The 12500-nt window shown below is 49.8% G+C and overlaps 1 protein-coding gene across 12 annotated transcripts in view; it reads right to left on the bottom strand.

Moving 5' to 3' along the window:
- The window catches only part of cast (calpastatin), a 28695-nt gene extending 26632 nt beyond the window's left edge, over nt 1-2063 (bottom strand). For 3 of the 12 annotated variants that reach the window (XM_076136892.1, XM_076136893.1, XM_076136901.1), the window contains exons 1-2: nt 1008-1290; nt 318-404 (exon numbers count right to left, since the gene is read on the bottom strand). In XM_076136892.1, coding sequence (XP_075993007.1) covers nt 318-404; nt 1008-1037 — 117 coding nt within the window. In that variant the 5' untranslated portion in view covers nt 1038-1290. Of the gene's footprint in view, nt 1-317; nt 405-1007; nt 1295-1828 lie in introns of those variants that run through there. The other 9 variants (XM_076136907.1, XM_076136906.1, XM_076136898.1 and 6 more) reach the window with 6 other exon arrangements.
- Nucleotides 2064-12500: the final 10437 nt, after the last annotated feature.

The raw sequence follows: 12500 nt of genomic DNA, 5'->3' as shown, positions 1-12500 counted from the left end.
TGTGTGTGTGCGCCAAGCCCGTGGTTCATGCTTCTATAGTATCACACTGGGGTTGCACCCAAAAACACACACACATTGTTTTTCCACACTTCCACATTTCTCATCGACTCATTTCTGCCGATCAACCACCCAACACAGCACCGCTCAACACCCCTCCCCACCCCCCGCATACACACACACACACACACACACACACACACACACACACACACACACACACACACACACACACAAAACTATGACATCATTAACATCAGACATGTCTTCGTACACGGAGACATCGCTGCTGTGTATCAGAGTGAAGGTGAAGTCAGTACCTCAGGAAAGGAGCCAGAGGGAGCAGAGTAGTCTGGATACCTGCAACTATGATGATGTCCAACTGGGGAAGGAACCGCTCCTCCATGCTACACACACACACACCGACTTGTTACAGCAGGTCTGAGGCACTGAGTTCAGAGGAAACGGTGATTTCAGCTCCATTGTTTCTTTGGTTTTCTCGATTTGGCAGCTGACCAATAAAACTCTTCTTCTGCTGCTTCTTAACCATTTAGCGTTTAACACTAATTTGGACGGATTGGACAAATAAATAGATCAATAAAACGCAAACATTCTATTCTGTGTGCGATGGAATGATAACTTTCACTCTTACAGAAGCGAAATAGATAAGAATCAAATCTAAACATTGAGCCTAAACTCGACTGGCTGCTGCTCTATTTGCGGGATTGTTTGGGCAGAGCGGCGCTGCGTGTTCCCGTCGCTCACCAACCAAACAATCTCACGCCCAATATGATAAAGAGTCAAACTGAAGTCAGCTAAGGACTGAAACCCAACACGATCAGAAGTCAAAGTGCGCAGTCAGGCTCAGTTCTGTCTCGTTAGACGCGTCAGACGCCCGTTCTCCTGCCGCTGCGGGGACAAACAGCTGGCGCGCGTCCCTACAGCTGCCAAAACTTCTAGCCGCAGGGTCAAAGGGAGAAAGAGGAGCTGAGGTGTGTGTAGCTACTCACAAGGCTCATCCAGTACGCGGCGTAGGCCATCGGGGCTGCAGGAGACTCACCAGGCTCTGACACACACACACACACTCTCACACACTCTCTGCTGCCCGCACCACAGGATCACTACGACTCTCACTCCACAAACTCTCTGCCACTCCCAACTTCACACACAGACACACACACACACACACTAGTTAGGATCATCAACCCGCAGCCTGTCCAAACAATAATGACTCAATCAAGATTGCGCAGTATGTCTCACACACACGCCACACACAGGCATCTGGGTGTCCTGGGCTGTTGTTTCTGGCTATAAAACAGGATGTTAGCGCCCAACCCAGGAGCAGCCGAACACTCTCACCCCCACACCCCCACACACACACTCTCTCCCCTTCACATACCGCGGTGATCGGCATTCATAACGCACCAAAGATGTGACGCAACTTTTCCCTTTGAGTGAACAGAGACAGAAGCTCCACACAGCATCCACACACACACACACACACACACACACACACACACACACACACACACCGGATCGATACGAACTGATCGATACGATGCAGCATCAACGGCCAAAGTGTCGATCCACAACTGCGACAGAGTATCAAAGCGTATAACAGCAACTTCCGGCGCAGAGCAAGCATATGTCGCAGATAAAGTTCTGCAACACACGCAGAGAAATGCGTTAGAGTGTAACTGTGTGTGTGTGTGTGTGTGTGTGTGTGTGTGTGTGCATATGTTTGGATATTTCTTGGAAAAAAACAATGGGCGGAAAAAAAGCGCCCCGCACTGTGGCGTTTGCCCTCCTGCAGCACGGTAGGGACACTCACCTCCTTCTTGTGGTGGCCATGGCTTCTCTTTTTCTGAGGCATCTTTCTAACGCGCTCAGTCTCTTCAGCTCTCGGACGCTTCAGCTCTCACACACTTTCAGCTCTCACACACTTTCAGCTCTCACACACTTCAGCTCTCACACACTCCTCTCGGGTTCTGCTGAGCTGCGGCGCCTCGTCGGTCCCTCCGAGCCAAACGAGTCGCCCCTCCCGCGGAGAAAAGTATTTGGCATCGGCTGGAAGTGTGTGTGTATGTGTGTGTGTGTGTTTGGGGTGTGTTTGGGGTGGATGGTGGTGGTTTGGGGGGGAGGGAGGGGAGGGGGGGGCAATAAATCATTCGTTTCTTCAGGGGACGTATTCGCACTTTAAGTGAAACGCTCACACTGTAGTTCTCATGTGAGTCTTCCTCGTGTTCTTCCTCTGCGGATGGAGGAGCCGCTTGCTCTCTAACCCGCTGTGTTAGTGTGAGACCTTAATGCAGCTCGATGTTTGGACCTGACCGAGTTTCTGCTGTAAACTCTTGTGTTTTGTCTTTGTGAGTCTGAGTCACGCCCCGCGGCGCAGGAAGAGTTGACTCACCCTGATGTTATCATCCGCCCGTTACTCAACACAACGCTGCCCCCTGCTGGATGTGAGGGGAAGTGCAGGACCAGGACGTGAACGCAAACGCGGTACAACAACAATAACAACAACAACAAAGATGTCAGTCTGAATGCATTTGACATTTTTATTGTTTGTGCTGCACTTTATTCTTTGTTATGTTCTCTTTATTTCCTTTATAATGTGAAGCACTTTGAGCTTCACTCCATGTATGAAAGCTGCTATAAAGATAGATATTATTATTGTTTCCATTGTTCCCTTCCTCTCCGGTTCATTTGAAATCATTGGATCGCATCCCTCTCTCTCTCTAACCGTCTCATGTCTGAACTTGTGGACAGCACAGAGCTCTGAATTCTAAATGAGAACTCTGAGATGTTTAACATTGTGTTTCTCTGTTCCACTACGTACAGAAATGTGTCTGCTTATGTAAACTGTATATTGTTTATTTATAAAGGTTGGGTAAAAAAAAGAACAGTTTTTTTGGACAACCCCTCACTGCAGTTCACTTGTTGTCCACTCATGTGTGTGTAGGTACAGAGATCAACCTGTAGGTGTCGCTAGCGTAGCAGCAAAGCCACAGTCCCACTCCAGCTGTCTGCCTGTCTGTCTGGACTCTTGATCACGTCACGTATGAAGAGTTTGCTGTCCGCTGCATCCAGCCTCAGTGTGAGAGTGGACCTGATCACCAGCTGTGTGTGGGCCTGCTGGCTCCGGGTTGGTTGACCTTAACTTTATGCTTGCTGAAACACGTCCTCTTACGTGTCAACATGATGACGTGTCCTCACTCATCAGATGACCTTCAGACAGAATCCATCTGACCTTCACACCTCCTGCTGACCTTCTGATGCCACGCCGTCCGGCCTGTCACAGATCGGAGCGACACCGCGCTGACATTTACACAGCACGGCACGATAACGGGCGACATTCTGTCACGATTGTACCGATGCGTGATTGACATCAGCTCTTATCCTATAGGTTCATGTCTGTGATGTCGTCTGGGAGAGGAAGAAGCTGCGTCACTCATTCTGTCCAAGATGATTGAGACTGACATCTTCATCAGCAGGTTTCCTCTCCAGCAGCACAGGTGTGGATGTCTCAGATATTATACCAACAACTACTAATGTTTAACTCCAAATTAAAGCTGGAAATACAGGCTTCTCCTCTTCCTCTTCTTTTCTGCTCCATGTAAACAAGCGTCGGATACTTTGGCTCGTTTCCATCTGAGGTCAAGTTTCTTCATCTTATCTCTGTGAAGACACGAGATCTGAACCGGCTGCAGGGTTCACGTGCCGCTCACACCCTTATCTTCATCTTGGACGATAAAGATAGCGGGAGGAGGAGGAGGTTGGCATGGCAACCACGCGCCCCTGTTGCGTCACCAGCCAAGAAACCCCCGAGCTGCAACACGAGTGTAACTGAGGCGTAAAGTGAGAGGGAAGTACGGCTCATACACACACACACGCACGCACACACAGACACACACACACACACACACACGCACACACAAGCCGACTCTATTTGCTGTGTGTGTGTGTGTGTGTGTGTGTATGATTGACTCCTGGTCAAATTATTGTCACTTCCTGTCAGGTGGCGGCTGCGTCTTGATGTTATACGTCATCCTCAAAGCCGGAGGCAGGATGTGAGCTTTCCATCACGTCCATCTGTCCGTCTGTCTGCCCGTCCTTAATTAACAATAAGTAATTAGCTGACACACACACACACACACACACACACACACACACACACACACACGGTTCCCCCTCTGACCGGACTCAGCGGCGTGTCGGACATGGCGGAATCTGAGGCAGCGTGACTGATTCTGATCCTGACTGTGATCCGAGCCTCCAGTGACCTCAGCCCGTTCGGCTCGTGGACCGGCTGAGGTCACCAGGCTGAGGTCACAGGCTGAGGTCACAGGCTGAGGTCACAGGCTGAGGTCACAGGCTGAGGTCACAGGCTGAGGTCACGGGCTGAGGTCACAGGATGATCAGGATCGATGGAAATGAAGTCAGCCTCAGTCTTCTGTAACTAAACCTCATTCCCTCCCAACAAAGCAGGGCCACGGTTCTATTATTCCCTCAATAATAGCTCCAGTAATAGGGCTTTGGGCTCTCCAGCTGTGTGTGTGTGTGTGTGTGTGTGTGTGTGTGCCTGTGTGAGGATCATAGTCAAAGCAAACAGTTGTTGCTAGGTAGAGGTGGATTATTCTGCAGATCTGGTGCGAACCTGTTTGCACAAAGCCAGACGCTGGAGCGGATCTCTCTTCATTAGAGCTCTACATCAACAAACTCCCCCTCCTGTTGAAAAGCTCACTTGTGCCTTTTTTTCTCTCTTTTTTTTGTTTAGATTTGCTGAATCGATTTGGAACTGAAGAGTCCTTGTAGATGTGTGTGTGTGTTTATGATGCTGACACGTATGACGAGAACCTGAACATTGTGCCTGAGAGAGAGGGGGAGAGAGAGAGAGAGAGAGCAAGGGTGAGAGAGAGAGAAAGAGAAAGAGAGAGAAAGAGAAAGAGAGAGAGAGAGAGAGAGAGAGAGAGAGAGAGAGAGAGAGAGAGAGAGAGAGAGAGAGAGAGAGAGAGACAGAGAGAGAGAGAGAGAGAGAGAGAGAGAGAGAGAACAACATGTCTTCCACATCTTTATCTCTGGATCACTGTGCACACTTTCACCTGAAACAGAGTAAAGACCCATTGTCCTTCATATGTAAACAACCTAATAGAGTCTGTGATTGGTCTTTTAATCCCCATAAAGGCCTTCAATCACTGAGGACTGACGACAGAGACGCACGTCCTTATTTAGAAGTAACAGTCATATTGTTTTATATGAATATATCAATGTGCGGTCTATCCTCCATGATTCCACTCTAACAGACTCCATGGTTACAGTAAATCCTTCATCCTGACGTTGAGTAGCTCAGCTAATGACTGAACTACTTCTCCCTTTGCTCATCAGTAGCTCAGCTAATGACTGAACTACTTCTCCCTTTGCTCATCAGTAGCTCAGCGATTTTCAAAACACTGTAGCTTTTCCAGTAACTTGTTCCACCTGAACCAAGGGGAAAGTGTGACGAGCACCGTGAGAGCGCGCGCGCACACACACACACACACACACACACACACACACACACACACACACACACACACACACACACACACACACACACAGAGGTAGCTTCAATGTATTCAGCTCCTTTTAGTGTATCTGGCTGTGTTATTAAGTTAAGTTTAGTATTAAGAGAGTAGCTTGTAACTTGAGAAGCTTCAGTTATTTTAAATTATACAGGTTTCACTTTTTATTAATCACATTACATCATGAGGAGCTGAAGCGTGAGGAGCTGTCCGCGGTGCTGAACCCTCTGACTCTCCCTCTTTCCCTCTCTCTCGTTATCGATTAACCACAGAGAGAGAGAGAGAGAGAGAGAGAGAGAGAGAGAGAGAGAGAGACACACACACACACACACACACACACACACACACACACACACACGTCTTGTCCGTGTGAATCTCCAGATGGCAGCAGACACAGAGCCTCATGTTTCTGTCTCATTCTGTGATTAAACTCAAACATTCAGCCGCTGTGATGTTTGCGTTTCTTCCTCCATCAGACCGTGAGAGGCTGCACATGATGATGATCCGGGCGGGATATTTATAGTCCCGTCTCCCCCTCAGCCCCCCCTCCGCCCCCCGGCCCCTCCCGTATAGACGCTTCTCCGAAGGGATTCGAACTTGCATCATACCAGCCGTAGACGCCAAACTGACGTCAGAGCGCCGGTAATTTGACGTGTGAACCGCCAGCACACACACACACACACTCCTCCTCCTCCTCCTCCTCCTCCTCATCACAGTATTCTCTTCCTTGGCGGAGCTCAGAGGCGACACCGCGCAGCTCCAGCTCCTCTCCGTCTCTCACACTTGCTTTTCTTCAGGAACATCGACATTCATCGGTGATCTTCTTCTTCCTCCTCCTCGCCTCACATCATCTCATCTCAGACTTCCGGCTGCTCCGCCGTCTTCCTCTCCTCCCGGCTCGTTCCGCCCCGTGATGAAGGTGAGATGTGCTCCCGCGCTGCTGTGCTGCGCTCTGGCCGCCCTCTGCCTCTGCGCGCTGCCCGGCTGCTCGGGCTCCGCGTACACGGACCGCCAGTACCTCAACGAGTGGGCGGTGGAGATCCCGGGAGGAGCGTCCGCCGCCGAGGGGATCGCCCGGGAGCTCGACTACCAGCTGGTCCGACAGGTAGGCTGGGTCGAATCCCTTTAGAGCTCAAATCACATCTGATAATCACAACAAATACAGTTCAGCCTAATGAGGAATATGATTTATACACAGCAACTATGATGTCATCTACCATCAAACATCTGATTAGAAAGGATTAAACACATAAACGAGTCATTTAATGTAAAAGCCTCAGTCTGGAGCAGATCAGTCAATAAGCTCTATCAGCTCTATCAGCTCTATCAGCTCTATCAGCTCTGATTAGCTCTGATGCTATAGAACACGAGTACACAACACAAGCAACACACTGCTCACACAGGGGGGGGGGGGAGTGATGATGAATGTGTGACTCATTGTTTACACACTTCTGATAACTCTCCTCCACCTCCACCTCTCTCCCTCTCTCCTCTTTCCATCCTTCGTTCCCTGCATGTCTGTCCGTCTGTACGTCGCTGCCTGATGGGTTCTTACATACAAACACATCAGCCTCAGCAGCAGCGGTGTGAGCTCGTTATGAAGCCTGTAGCTCTCTGCAATCATTCACTGAGTGCTCAGGCGTCATGGATACGAGGTGGGCCATCACCCGGTGCTGTAGGGTGAAGCCCTGCTTGTTTCTCTGCTTGTGTGTGTGTGTGTGTGTGTGTGTGTAGTAAGTTTTCTCCAGACGTTTATTCGCTCAGCCTCAGTTCTTGAGTTAACGAGGACATTAAAGGCTTCATTACCTCCTTAATGATTGTTGTAATGCATCCAAAGCCAAACACCTGTAGATTCTTCTTCTTCTTCTTCTTCTGCTTCCTTTAGAAACGTTTGGATTATGTGACGTTAAAAGTATAATTCATGGAGCTCTTAGCTGTAAACACACACACACACACACACCTGTCTGAGCCTGGCCCTGCCCCTCCTGGGTTCCCAGGGCCTCTGTGGTCCTCCAGACCTCCGTATCGGCCCTCAGCCACATATGTGACCAGGTGGTTAGTATGATGTCACTCCACATTAAATATGAAGCATCTCTGATTCCTTCCTGTCTGCAGATTGGGGCGCTGCAAAACCATTTCCTGTTTAAACATCGGAACCAGCCGAGCAGAATGAGGCGAAGTGCCGACCACGTCACCAGGCGGCTGTCGGAGGACGACCGGGTCAGTGCGGCCGCCTCCCCCCCCCCCCCCCTCCCAGCCTGCGCCTCAGTCTATACAGCCCAACAGCGCCTGGTCTCTTGATTGCATGAATCACGCGTGTGCGTTGTGTCTACAGGTGCTGTGGGCCGAGCAGCAGTATGAGAAACGCCGAAGCAAGCGAGCGTCCCTGGGCGGCTGCAGGGACTGTCCAGCTGACAAACTGTTTGATGATCCCATGTGGAACATACAGTGGTACCTGGTGAGTCCACAAAGACACACACACACACACACACACACACACACACAGACAGACAGCTAAGGTCGCACACCAGCCACATGAGTGAACATGAGGGAGAAGATGAATCAGTATTATGACATTTTCTCTTTTGTCTTTGTTCTGTCTTCCAGATCATATCAATCAAACTTTATGTTTCTTATGTGTTTTCTCTTTATTTATTTATTTTTTGTTGATTTCAACCCAACATCAGTTTGATTGATGTCACAGTCAAAGTGTTTAAAGACTCTTTTACTTTCTATTCTATACAACAACGTTGATTCATATTTATTTTTACTGCTTTTTTCCATCAGATCAGTCTTTATTGTTGTTGTTGTCATGGTGATATTGATCAAAGTGAAAAGGTCAGGTGATGACAGGCACACACACACATACACACACACACACTGCGTGTTTCAGACCTGATTGTTTGTTGCATGTAGCTGCTGTGTGATCTGATGTTCAGGCGTGTGATGCACATCCTGATGGTCCCGTGTGTAGAATCACCAAACAAAGGCACGCCATCAAACAGCCCCGCCCCCCCACTGCCAAAAGAGCCATTTGCTTAATTGGGTAGCAGCCAGTGTGGAGATTGAGAGAGTGGAGCTGTAATCCAGCAGGATGCAGCACTAAGACCCAGTTTAGCCTGAATGGGGCTGTGTGATCTCCCTGCTGAGGCTGAGCGGCAGGGAGAGAGACAGAGAGAGAGAGAGGGAGAGGGAGAGAGAGAGCAGTGGATTGTTACGGCTGTGCATCACCTCCCACGCGCTCGTCACTCTGCCCTGACCCGAGTCTGACCCCCGCCATTAACGAGTCTTTGCTGGTTTGGATCCATGAGCTTAAAATAGACTCCGCCTCCGTCACGGCGCCTGAAACGCAAACGACACTGAGACCAAACAGACAAATATATTTAGAAAAAAACAGGAGGCGAGGTGAGGAGATGAGATTTAATGGACTGAACAAGCAGCGTGACTTTGACTGGAAGGCTTTGATCAAAACAAGTCAGAGCAGGAAATGTAGTAGAGTAAAAATAATAACAATCAATAAGTTCAGCTTACTCAGCGTTTAACCCGATCACAAATCATTCTAGACTCGATCATGCTCATCGCTTTCTCCCTGATTCCACCAAATGAGAACAAGTGCATGTAAATGTGTGTGTGTGTGTGTGTCTGTGTGCGCTGCATCCATTTGTGTGTTTAGGAGCGAGCGCGCGAGCGAGAGAGAGAGAGAGAGAGAGAGAGAGAGAGAGAGTTTCAGATTACATTTTCTCCTCCTCCCTTTCACTGCACCTGGGCTGTGACTCACACACACACACTCACACACGGTGACCAATAAGAACACAAATTGAGGTGAATCATTTTTTCCGATGTGAAACGATGACGCTAATGGAATTGACCGTAAAGTGCCATTTAGTGTAATTTCCAGCTCAGCCTTGTGTGTGTGTGTGTGTGTGTGTGTGTGTGTGTGTGTGTGTGTGTGTGTGCGCATGTGTGTGTGTGTGTGTGTCACAGCACTTCACCCACAGCACCTTGGTTTGTCCACTGATGGTGTTTGGTGAGCAGAGTGGCTTTGTGCTCTCATCCAGGGAAAGAGGGAAGAGCCTGGAATGAGCCTGGAATGAGCCTGGAATGAGCCTAAACTGAGTCTAAACTGAGCCTAAACTGAGCCTAACATGAGCCTAACATGAGCCCAACATGAGCCCAAACTGAGCCCAAACTGAGCCCAAACTGAGCCTAAACTGAGCCTAACATGAGCCTAAACTGAGCCTAAACTGAGCCTAACATGAGCCTAAACTGAGCCCAACATGAGCCTAACATGAGCCTAAACTGAGCCTAACATGAGCCTAAACTGAGCCTAAACTGAGCCCAACATGAGCCTAACATGAGCCTAAACTGAGCCTAACATGAGCCTAAACTGAGCCTAAACTGAGTCTAACATGAGCCTAACATGAGCCTAAACTGAGCCTAAACTGAGCCCAACATGAGCCTAACATGAGCCTAAACTGAGCCCAACATGAGCCTAACATGAGCCTAAACTGAGCCCAACATGAGCCTAACATGAGCCTAACATGAGCCTAAACTGAGCCCAACATGAGCCTAACATGAGCCTAAACTGAGCCTAACATGAGCCTAACATGAGCACTGATACACACACGGACAGATGTGATGAGGGACAGAGCGACATACAGAGGGTCGACCTCATGATGGAGGATGAGGCCAGCGTCTGAGGGGGAGCGAGGCTCAGCTGGAGAAAGGGGGCCTGAGAGCAGGATGAATGTCTTTATCACGAGTGGGTGCCTGCCTGATAATTCAATCAGGGAGTGACTCATACTTGCAGCTTGAGATGCCTCCTGCATGCAGCGCTGTGTGTGCGTGTGTGTGTGTGTGTGTGTGTGAGACGTCACAAGTGTGTATCCATGGCTGTGCGAGTGTGAGGCTGTGTTAATTGTGTGTCTGGGGACTTCACTGCGTCCGCTCTGTGGTTTTATGTGCAGTTTGAGCCGAGAGATTCTCCCATCCGTGTGTGTTTACTGTGTTCCATTAAAGCGTTATGACACCTCAGCTGCTACATCATCAACAAGTGAGTCATCTGGTGCTACGCCAACACAAGCTAACTGTTGATACCAGCTCAGCAAAGACAAAAAGGCTTTTAGAACATTGGTTTGGACGGAGACGGTGTCAAAGTGTCTCACTTCTGTTGTGTGTTTGCTCTCAAACGTTCAGCTGGAAGAAAGATGAAGAAGGGATGTGATTGGAAAAAGACAAGAAGAGTCCAACAGGGTGAAGGCTCTGTGAGGGAGAAGGGACATGAAGGGGTGAGAAGAGAGGGAGAGAGAGTGAGAGGGGGAGAGAGAGAGAGAGGGATGGAGAGAGAGAGGGAGGGAGAGAGGGAGGGATAGAGAGAGAGATAGAGAGGGGGAGAGAGAGAGAGAGAGAGAGAGAGAGAGAGAGAGAGAGGGATGGAGAGAGAGAGGGAGGGAGAGAGGGAGGGATAGAGAGAGAGATAGAGAGACGGAGAAGGGGAGAGAGAGAGAGAGAGAGAGAGAGAGAGAGAGAGATGACTCATGTCTTGGTGAGTCGTTCTGCAGTATCTGTGTATAATGCGCAAAGAGTGAAAGAGCAAAGTGAGATCTTTTTTTAGTCCTCGGCGTCTCCAGCTCTGGATCAGGCTCCTCCCCCAACTTCTCCCCAGGCTCCTCCCCCTCGCTCCCTGCTGATTTTCCAATTAAAACATTCTCTGTGTCCCACTCGTCCCCTCGCTCACTCACTGCTCTGTCAGAGAGGGAAGTCTACAACAACCAGTGCCGTGACACACGCCTCCGCCAAGGCCGAGCAGCCCTCCTCTGTCTGTCTCCCATCCCACCCATCAATCACTCATCCGTCTTCATCTCCTCCATTAGCCTTGTGTTTGCTGTTCCTGGTTGGAATCAAGACAACCACAGAACATTAGGAGCTCATTAACAAGTGTGTGTGTGTGTTTGTGTGTGTGTGTGTGTGCGGCCAGGCTACATGACACACATCACTTTACTCCCACAAAACAACCAACACTCCTCAGGTTTGGCCACAGGTTCTTCCAGCGATGTCATGCAGCCTGAGTACGACAGTGAAGCACTTCCTGTGTCTGAAGGCTCCCATTACTCCCATTTATAGAATTTCATTATTTATGTCAACACGTGTCAATACAGTGAAACAGTCATTTAACTCTTTCCCCTCCTTCTCCCTCAGATCCTTCAGCACACTCACTTCCTGTCGCTTCCTCTTGTAACGCCGTCTTCTTCCTTTGTGCCGTCTGTACTCTGTGTGTGAGCTGAGCGTTATCTTGCAGGCTGAATTGCTCGGTAGTGTTGTTGAATGGGCCGACACAATGGGCTGTGTCACTGTGACCCGGCGGCTCTGAGTGGATCCTCCAGCGCCGGCACAGCAGAGTCTCTCTCGCTCTCTCTCTCTTAATGGGTTTGTGTAAAGGTCAGAGGAGGAGGAGGAGGAGGAGGAGGAGGAGGAGGAGACGCCGGCCGGGGCCCGGGACTTTATCTGCCGCCTGACACACGCCGTCCTCCTGCCGCCACCCGATCACCACTTGACCCTTCCTTTTTGTTTTGTCTCCGTCCTCCAGCAAGACACGAGGACGTCCTCCTCGCTGCCCAAGCTGGACCTGCACGTGATCCCGGTGTGGCAGAAGGGAATCACAGGGAAGGGAGTGGTCATCACCGTGCTGGATGACGGGCTGGAGTGGAACCACACAGACATCTACGCCAACTATGTAAGACACCGTTACCATGGAGACAGGCGGGTTCCTCTAGCTCCCTCGTTCCCATAGCAACGCCGCCCGTGACACCTTACATTAGGAGGGGTTTCATAACGAGAGGAATGGATCCTCATCGCGATGACGTCGGCCTCCACTGATCTTTGAGACGATGACACACACGCACACACACACACACACACACACACAACTGCTCTGTGTGTTTA

This window comes from Genypterus blacodes, unplaced genomic scaffold (assembly GCF_046128005.1).
Source record: "Genypterus blacodes isolate CSIRO-AG114 ecotype Tasmania unplaced genomic scaffold, CSIRO-AGI_Gbla_v1 ptg000284l_1, whole genome shotgun sequence".
NCBI classification, from domain to species: Eukaryota; Metazoa; Chordata; class Actinopteri; order Ophidiiformes; family Ophidiidae; genus Genypterus; species Genypterus blacodes.
This window is presented reverse-complemented; position numbering and strand designations above follow the sequence as displayed.